The sequence below is a fragment of the Eubalaena glacialis genome, chromosome 4, assembly GCF_028564815.1.
Source record: "Eubalaena glacialis isolate mEubGla1 chromosome 4, mEubGla1.1.hap2.+ XY, whole genome shotgun sequence".
Lineage (NCBI taxonomy): Eukaryota > Metazoa > Chordata > Mammalia > Artiodactyla > Balaenidae > Eubalaena > Eubalaena glacialis.
In genome coordinates, this window is record NC_083719.1 from 185,328,989 (window position 1) to 185,338,609 (window position 9,621).

Consider the following 9,621-nt stretch of genomic DNA (forward strand, 5'->3'; position numbering starts at 1 on the left):
CGGGCCGTAGTGGCGGCACGTCGGTCACGAAGACCAGCCCGTGCAAAGGCCCCGCGGCAAAAAGGACCGATGCTCTCTGCTCCCGAGAGAACACACCCCACGTTCCGTTTTGCTCCCAGACGTCCTGGATTATCAACCGCGAGCCTAGACTCCCAGCGGGAGGGCCCGTGGGGCTCGGGAGGCTCAAGGCCGGGCACCGTCCTGGGTCAGGGACGGCGTGCCCGGGGCCACTCCCGGCTCTTCCAGCGCCCCAGGCCCGAGGTCCAGCTGTAAGCCACAGACAGCGCTGACACACACCCGCCGGCGTCGGCCGGCCCGCTGGGCGCGCCCCCACAGGCGGGACGGCGGCAAGGGCAGGGCCGGCCAGCCGGAGCCCGAGCCACCGCCACTTACCGCGCAGGTCGCGGCCTCCTCGCGCTCAGCCACCCACCGCCGCCGCCGTGCGGGCGCCACCCCACTTCCGCTTTCGCCCGGCCGCGCCCCTTGCCGTCTTCCCCGCACCCAGGCCTAAGCACCGCCCCTTCTTAAAGGGGCCGCGGACCCCGAGGTGCCGAGGCGGAAGCATCGCCGGCTACCGGCCTCGCCACTGCCTAGTGTCGCCACACACGCCGAGCCGCCGCCCGACCTCGGGGTGGATGACAGGCCTCTGAGGCCTTACCCACTATAGAGTGCCGCCCTTGGAGGTCGCAGGGGGGTACTCCGGAGGCCGTTGATGAGCCAGGCGTCTGGCCAGGGTCCAGGGTGACGCAGACCGACCCTGTCTTCAAGGGCACCCCGGGCGGAGGATACAGCTCAGACCAAGGTCCGGAGGCGTCTTGCGGAGTGCTCATCGTGACCTCATTCCTGGGGAGGCCCCACGGGGCCTCAGACCTGCCACTGCCCTCCACTGGACCCAAGCGTCCCCGTTTGCAAGACTCTCTTGGCCCTCTGTGCAGCGGGAGCCGAGGACGGGTGGGGTGGGATGGGAAGAGCAGCCCTGCGATGTCTACCACACGGGCACGGAAGGGTTATCTGCCTCTCTGGGGGCCCGGAGCCGGCCCAGCCTAAACCGGCGGCGGCCACTTCCACCCCCAGGGTTGTCTCGGAGACAGGAAGCCCACCACCCTCCCCAGGCGCGCCCTCCGAGCACTCAGAGTCCTGGGTTCGAATGCTGCCGCCCCTCCGTCACCACCCAGGCAACCGGCAGCCCCAAGGACCCGAACTGGACCCCTCTTCTGTAGGGAGTGACCTGACATCCGCAGTTGTGAACTTTCCTTGGGGGGTTGGGGACAAAGCCCGGCCCCCTCTTCGTGCTTGCTGAGCCCCAGGGAGAGCACGCATGAGCCAAGAAAGGGAGAAGAACCTTAAAATTTTAAATCTTTAATTTCTGTTCTCACGTTTTTCCTTCGTTTTGCTTCCAAAAGGAAAGGAGAGCATAGCTCCGTCGCCTGTACATTGTCCACGGCCCAGGGGCCGGGTCAGGTCCCGACACCTACCGGCCGGCTGCTTCGAGGACGTGGGGCGCCCGGGAGTTCACATGCAGCCCCCGGGGCCGGGGCGGGGTCCGGGCGCCGCCTTATTGCTGATGTCCCGGTGCGGCTCAGGCCTGCCGCTAGGCTAGGCGCGCTGGCTGGGCAGCTCCTGGGAGATGAAGCGGCGCAGGCGCTCCAGGTACTGGCTGTAGAGCTCGATGTCGTTGTGCCCGGCACCCTCCACCCACAGAGGCTCCACGGCCTTGGGACAGCGCTCGTAGAGCGCCAGCCCGTGCGAGAAGTCGATCACCTCGTCCTCCGTGCCGTGGATGATGAGCACCGGCGACGTGATCTTGGACACCTTCTCGATGCTGCGGGGCGGGGCACGTTAGGCCTCCGCGCCCCAACACCGCCGAGGCCCCGCCCCCTGGGTCCCCGCCCCCGCCCGCGGACCCGCCCCGCTCCGCGCTCACTTGGGGAACGCGTCAAAGCAGTAGGTCTTCTTGGTGTCGGGAAAGGCGACGCGCATGCCCGAGGTGAGCGGGGAGTGCAGCACCACCGCGGCGCACTCGTAGCGCGAGGCCAGGTCCACGGTGGGCACCGTGCCGATGCTCTGCCCGTACAGGACGATGCTGTCTGGGCTGATGCCGTACCTGGCGGTGGTGGGTGCAGATCAGCCGCGACGCAACAAGCACACCCCTCCCACTGCCTGCCCTCCTAGTGCAGTCCCCCGTTCTCCGCGCAGGCTCCAGGTAATAGGGTGGCGCCCAGGCACCCTCCCCTGCCTCCCAGCCCGAGGCGGTCCGCTCAGCAGGGGAGGCAGGACCCACAGGTGTGAGGGGAGCTGGCTGCCCGCAGCCCCAGGCCCCCGGCTCTACCCTCAGTTTCGACAGCATCTACTTGGTCACACCTGGGCAGTGCACCTGTGCGGGCCCTACCTGCGCTGTGTGGTTTCTGGGGGCAGATCCCTGGGGCCTCTCCTGCTCCTCCTGGTCACCAGGCCACCCCCACCCCTACACACACTCGACCAGGGCCACATGCAGAACCTGCTTGGGGCCCTCCTGTCCTCGCTGTTCGGAATTCGACAGCCTTTCCAGGTCGCACGGCAAGGGGGCGTGTCTTCCGCCCAGCACCCGTCACCCTCACCCACCCCCTTGGCCTCGGGGAATGGAGGCAGCCTCGTCCTCTCTTGTCTCAGCCAGTTTGCGGCCCCTCAGCTGCTTAGTACAACGTGGGTGAGCAGGCATAGCGGCTCCTGAGGGGAGGTGGGTGGCCACCCTGGGCACCTCCCTGGGCACCTTTCCTATACAGTGGCCAGGTCCTGACCCCCCCAAGCCCCCTCCACACGGGCCTCCCCCAGCGCCGCCCCAGCACAGTCCTCTCCTGACCCCACAGGGACCCACTCACCACCCTCCCACTGCAGGGGGCCTCCACGGCCTTCCTCCCCACACCCACATCCTGATCTCAAAGGGGGTGCCCCTCCTCCGAGTGGCCAGGGAAGGTCTTCGTCTCACCTGGGCAACCCACCTGGGCAACCAGGTGCCATCTGTACTCGTCCCTGTCCTCCGGCCCCAGGCCTCAGGGATGCCATCTGGCCTTGTGCCTACCACCCTGGCTGCTCCTCCCCGACCTGCTCCCTGGTTCACCACGAGCACTGCTGTGCTGAGCACCAGCCTCGTCCTATCACCCAGCTCCAGGCAGGGACCCCCAGCTGCCGCCTGGCTGTCTCCACCTGGACAAACGTGACAGGTGCCGGATGACACAGCTCTTCTTTCCAGGCCTGCCCCGCCCCGGGCCACCACTTGGGACCCAGCCTCCCGCCCTCCTGCTGATTCTCAGCTGTTGGGTCTGAGGGACCAGCTCTCTGGAGGTCAAGGTTGGCAGCAGGACAGACGGATGGATGACAGAGCTCAGACCCCTGGCCCTTCGGCGGGGTATGATTCTGCCAGCGACCCCCAGCCAGTGGGGACAGGCTGCGGCAGCCGAGTGTGGACACACACCTGCACCACGCCACCCAGCATGGGTCCCCAGCGCCAGGGTGGTGCCAGGGGACCCTGCTCCCAGGGCCTGCATCAGGGACTGCCTGGTGCATCACTCCAGCAACCAGGGCCCCGCCTCCCCAAGGCAGGCCGGCTGTGGTCCCTGAAGGAGCTGGTTGCGCCAGTCGGCCAGGCAGAGCCAAGATGGGGTGGCCCTGGGCAGGCAGAGGGCACCGCCTTCGGGAGGGTGGGGTTGGGTGGGTCTCCCTCTAGAGCAGCACAGGGCGCTGGGCCATCTCTGCACAGAGACTGAGCTATTGTGCTTCAGTGAGCGAGCACGGGGTGGAAGGGGGCTGCCAGGACCTGGATGACCGGGGCGGTGGGGTCTGGGGACGGAGATGTAGACCAGACAGCGGGGGCCCTGTCTGAGTCAAGCAAGCAGCTGTGTGCTGGGCACCATGCCTGGGGAGGACCCAGCCTCTGGGAGCTGACCTCCCTCCAGCCACCAGGACTGTGCTGGGTACGAAGCTGCCCGACAGAACCTTCCAGGCCCAGAGGAGACCCTCCTCAGGATGAGGCCCAGCTCCATGACCAGAACCCTGATGCAGAGGCCCGGCCCCTCCCCGCACCCCAAGTGCTCCCTCAGCCTCGGGGCTCCCAGAGTCCTTTCACACCGCCCTCGCACGCCACCTCTTGGGCTCAGGAGGGGCCTCGTCCTCTGCCCGCCCCCTCCCTCCAGGCGGAACCTCCATTTCCATGGGGACAGTCCCAGGCCAGCGTTTCCCAGGAGGGGCTCCCCCCAGGGAGGCTGGAGGACCGCCCTCCCCCTGCACACCAAGCACGCCTGTCACCCGGCAGAGGGAACAGGGGTCAGGCCTCTTCCTGTGGCCCAGTGTGGCCACAGACCAGCTCCCTCTCCTGCGGGGCTACCCACCTGGGCTTCCTCCCACCTGGTCTCACCAGGTCCAGCCACCTGTGAGGAGACAGGCCCGCCAGCCGCTCCCCGCTGCGTGAGCTCACCTGGTGCGCAGGGCCTGCCAGGCGGCATCGATGTCGGCGTAGAGGTTCTTCTCGGAGGGCTTGCCCGAGCTCACGCCGTAGCCCGAGTAGTCGTAGGAGAAGATGTTGCAGTTGAGGCGCGTGCCCAGCCCGATGTAGAAGCTGCTCATCTGGCCCAGGTCCACCGCGTTGCCGTGCGAGAAGAGAACCGTGTACCTTGGGGTGGGCAGTGGGGAAGCACAGGTCAGAGGGCGAAGGGCGGAGGGGGCAGGAGCCCTGCCGAGGGGAACAGTGCCTGGCTCTGCCCGGCGTGACTTAGGCCACGACACACAGTGGAGCCTCGGGCTTCCGCTCATCAAAGGGGGCCGCTGGGCCCACCGGTCACCTTCTTGGCACAGGTGGACCCCCAGCGTGAGCCCAGGAAGCCGCAGTGACCATCACATTGACGCCCTGGGCAGCAGCCACCTCTCCCCTGGAATTGTTCCTGTTGGAGAGACTCTGACGGCCCGAGGATGGGAGGCACGTCTGCCCACTGCTCGGAACCATCCTGGAGGATGAGACGCAGCCCCTCCGACCACAGGCAAAGAGAGCCAACCCCTGTTCACCGCGGTGCAGCTCTTCCCGCTCCTCCAGGGAATGACCAGGGCCGCCACCTCTGCCCTGTGCCCCATGGCGGCCCTGCCAGGCGGTCATGCCGAGGGCAGGTGACCAGGCTGGATCCCGGCCGACAGCCTTGCAGAGTTTTCTTCCTCCAGCCCCGCTGTGGCCCTAGCCCAGCCCAGCTGAAAGGTAAAAGCTTGCCCTTTGGACTCAGCCTGCTCTGAGGCAGAAGCAGCTGGAAGGCCCCCCTCTGCACCACTGTAGGGCTCCGGCAGTCAGACCTGGCCCAAGCTGCCAGCCAGGCCTCAGGGGCCACCGGCCCAAAGCGGGTGCCAGGCCTCACCAGGCACCCAGGGCCCAGGAGACCAGCCCTGGGCAGGTGAACACTGAGACCCGGAAGCAGACGGCTCCACATCGAGCAGGTGACGTGACACAGCCACTCAGAGCCACCCCCGAGCCTCAGGGTCCTCGTCCACAAGGCAGGGTGCCGAGAGGGCCCCCCAGAGGGCTGCACGTGGAAGGGCCCCCGGCAGTTCCTCGGTGGCCATGGGCAGATCTCATCTGCCGCCCCTTTGGCGAGAAGAATCCCCGGGGCACCCGCACCTCCAGATGGGCTTTCGCCGGTCTCTGGCCATCCAGGGGCCACCACTGGCCAAAACAAGAGCCCTGAGGATGGAGCACATCCTGGGCTCCCACCCCCCACCCGGTCCCTCCACCCCGGGGGGGTCGAGTCCGCGTGGCTCACCTGGCGCCGGGCACGCAGCGCACATACATGCAGGAGATGCGGTTGCCCCGGCTGCTCTTAGTCAGGAAGACCTCGATGGTGTCCAGCTCGCGCTGGCTGTACTGGAAGTCGGCGCGATCCATCAGGTGGAGCTTCCAGCGCCCGGGGGTGCCGGCCGAGGCCCGCAGGGTCCCCGAGGGGGCGGCCCCGGCCCCACCGGGCCCGGGCTCGGGCTCAGGCACCAGCGAGTAGGTGGGCTCTGGAGGCAGGAAGGCGAGCTTGGCGGCGATGCGGCCGGGGCAGGGCGGGCAGCAGAAGAGGCAGCAGAGCTCAGTCACCGACAGGCCGTTCATGGCGGGCGCCGGGCCCCGGGGCGGGCCTCGCCCGGCAGGGGAGGGATGGGGGTGCTCGGAGACACGGGCAGGGGGCAGGGCGACCCCCGGCCACCGCCCCAGACGAGAGCCCCGTTAGGAGGCCGCAGCCCAGCCCCATCGCGGTCCAAGCCGAGCCCTTGGGAGCCTCGCAGCCTCGTGTGTCCATGTCGCACAGAGGGAAACCCTGCAGGGGGACAGCAAGATGTGGGGTTCCCCCAGGGCTCCCAAGTGACCTTCGTGGGACCTAAACCTGACCAGGACCCCGCCTGCCACCACCCTTCCTCCGCTGGCAGACACCAACTCTTGACATTTAAGCCCATTCATCAGCCCAGCCTCGGTCTGCAGGCTGTGCGGGCGATCAGAGCCCTGGCCCACCCAGCTCTCCCCAGCACAGCTCCTGCTCCAGGCCCCGGGAAACGTCACCCCACCCCACCCCCGCCCCGTGCCTCTGTCCACACGGCTGGCCCAGACTCTGCCCTGGGGCCCATCACCATCTGCCACCCCCAGGTGCCACAGTTCAGCCAGGCGAGGACCGACTGCTGACCACAGGGACCCAGGAGCACGCTCCCAGCTCCCAGGGCCTGCGAAGTCCGGAGACAGGAGCCCAGGCAGAGGAAATACAACAAACAAAGGCTCTGGAAACAAAAGCAGGATACATCTCGAGGCTGGGAAGGCCTACTGGGCTGAGACAATGGCTCTCTCCAGTGCTTGGGGCCAGGCCCAGGGGTCAGCCTGCTGCGGGGGGAGGCAGGGCAGGGTCATGGGAGCCTGGGGTTCCTTCCCCAGCTCTGCCAGCTTAGGTGTCTGTGACCTTGGGCAAGTCGCTTAGCCTCCCTGGGCCTCAGTTTCCTCATCTATCAATCAGACACCACTCAGGTCACAGAGACAGTGATGAGGGGAAAGTGGTGGAATGGGCCAGGCTCAGAGAAGAAACGCAGAATGTCGTGTGAAACGTGGCCTTCAACAGACTACAGCGAAATTGTTAAAGCAACTACAATCGTACATGAAGCTGCCAACAGGGAGACTGGAAGAAAATACAGAGGTTTGAAAATACAGAGTACTCACTTACTACGTTTTCCCTACAGCCTGGAGTAAGGGAGGGACACACGCTCACAACTCAGTGTCAGCAGCAGAGCACCTGAGCCCGTTCTGTTTCGGGGCCACAGCATTTGTAAACCACTGGGCCAGGGACACGCGGATGCAGAGCAGGTCGGCGCAGTCTGAGGCCCAGAAATACACCTGCTCCCTCCAGACCTGAGATCTGAGACCGGGGGCTGCAGAGAGCCGCATCGCAGTCACTCGGATGGGGGCACATGGAGGGGCGTGGGAGAGGGTGGCAAAAGCCGAGGCGGGGACACGGACTGCCTCCAGGAGCCCCCAGACTCCCAGGTGGGACGCTCGCTTTACAAGTCCATCACACTGTTCTCAGACGAAGGCAAGTTTGCCCCCCGGGGACACTTGCCAAGGTCTGGAGACATCTTTGGTTGTCGTGACTTGGGGGTGGGGGGGTTACTACTGGCACTGAGTGGGCGGGGCCAGGGGTGCTGCTCAACACCCCACAGTGCCCAGGACGCCCTCCCTCCCCCTCCAGAGTGTCAACCATACCGATGTTGCTCCAACATATTCTCAAAGAGGCCCAAGCACCAACAGATGACACTGCACTGGTGCTTTGGTGACTTGGCGGGTCTGGAGTTTGGGTGGCACAGGGAAGGCTCGTTTTGAGAGGAAGGCCTGGCTGAGAGCCGGTGGGCAGGTAGGAGGCCTCTGGTGACCCAAAGATGAACAGGTATACTAAGGTGGACAAGGTCCCGCTGACCAAACCAGAAACTGGGGTGCCATCCTTGACACCTCCCTGCACCCTCAGATCCGCCCGTCACAGGGCCTGCTGACTCTGCCTGGGGCATGCACAGTCTCCTTCCTCGCCGGTCCCCCCCCCTCCCCGGCTGGGCCACCATCACCGACTCTGGGCCATTCTCACCCCAGCTGCCAAAAGATCTTTTCACAACACAAATCTGATCACGCTACCTCCCTTTTGGGGTGCCCCAGTAGCCCCCCTATTTTCAGGATAGAGATCAAAGCCTTCACCACGATCTGCCAGGTCGGCACCGGGCATGGGGCCGACCTCTCCAGCCTCACACATCTTGTACCTCACCCTCCCCTGACGAGCCCCACTGCCTCCTCCTACCTCAGAGCCGAAGCCCCAGCAGTTCCCCTAATCTCACCAGACAGCCCGTGACCCTTGTCCCACCCACCCTTCACATCTCCCTTCCAGCACCCTTCCAAACAGGGTCAGCCCCCCACACACACTCTCATGGTTCAGATCTGTCTCTGCAGCTTGTAGTTGCATGTTCAACCATACCCCTCAAACCAAAGAGAAACTCCATGAGGGCAAGACTACTACCTGTTCTTGCTCAGTAAACACTGACTGAACGAATGGACAAAGTACCAGGGGCAAAAGGAAAAGGAGGATGCTACAGTCCGCCAGGTCTGACATCTGACAGAGAGGGGGGAAGGTCTCTTCTCAAGCCACGCAGACCTGGGACCTCCCGCTCTCTTTTATGGATGCCACTGAATGTGACCTGAGAGCCGGGCCTCGGACTGGACAGAGCACACCCAGATGCCTCACTCACTGGGCAGGCACCCCTGGCAGCAAGAGCCCAGCGATTTCACCCACAAGCACATAATCGGGCACGCCGCTGCCGGGCCCGGTGCAGGCTGGCAGTGTCATGAGGACCAACAAGGAACCAGGCAATTACAATACTCCAGGACGACCTAAATACGGACGACTATGACCGCACCTCATTCAGCCAGTCAGCCTGAAAGGCACAGGCAAAGTGCCGGGTGACAGGGAGCAGGGCGGAGGGGAGAAAACAGGCAAAACCCATAAGTGACAGCGGGTTCCAGGAACTGCGGGTCCCAGGCTAGAGGGACACTGGGAGGAAGAGGAGAGCAGAGGGACCCTGGAGAGAGCCAGAGCTGGGTCGGGCCGCGCCCGTGAGCCCTGCTGCAGTTTGGACTTCATCCTGGGGGAAAAGGAGGAGCCCTGGAGGAGTCCCGGGCTGGGAATGGAGCCCGTGGGTTAGGAGCTGTGGATATGCCCTAGCTGTAGCGTGGAGATGGAACTGGAGCAAAGGCTGGGAAGCCTGTCCAGGTGTCCCAGCCCGCCAGAGGACGCCCGCGAAAGGGCAGAGGTGTCTTGGAGACGTTTAGGAAGCAGGGCTCCGGCTGCATCGGCGGGTCCGGGTGTCAGGCTGGGGCACTGGTTCGGGGCCGGGGATAGAGTCCGCGGCTCAGACAGCGCATTCCCCGAAGGCAGGGCCGCGTACCCGGAAAGGTGGGAACACACCCCACGTCGGAGGGCTGAATGGACGGCGGACGGGGCTCTGCCGGAGTCGGAGACGCCGTCCCGCGGTCCCTGGCCCTGATCCGGGGGTCCTCCGGCTGGGACCGCGACCGCCCCGGGAGTGCGGGATCTCGGGGGCGTCCGGCCGGAC

General features: G+C 65.7%; 1 protein-coding gene across 1 annotated transcript; it reads right to left on the reverse strand.

Annotated features, from left to right (window-relative positions):
* Positions 1 to 1,343: 1,343 nt before the first annotated feature.
* Positions 1,344 to 6,212, reverse strand: ABHD17A (abhydrolase domain containing 17A, depalmitoylase). The gene is made up of 4 exons (XM_061190818.1): positions 5,775 to 6,212; positions 4,451 to 4,645; positions 1,925 to 2,104; positions 1,344 to 1,822 (listed from the first exon to the last, which is right to left on the reverse strand). Exons 1-4 carry the CDS (start codon positions 6,104 to 6,106, stop codon positions 1,597 to 1,599), a joined length of 933 nt encoding a protein of 310 aa, XP_061046801.1. The 5' UTR covers positions 6,107 to 6,212; the 3' UTR covers positions 1,344 to 1,596.
* Between the last annotated feature and the right edge of the window lie 3,409 nt (positions 6,213 to 9,621).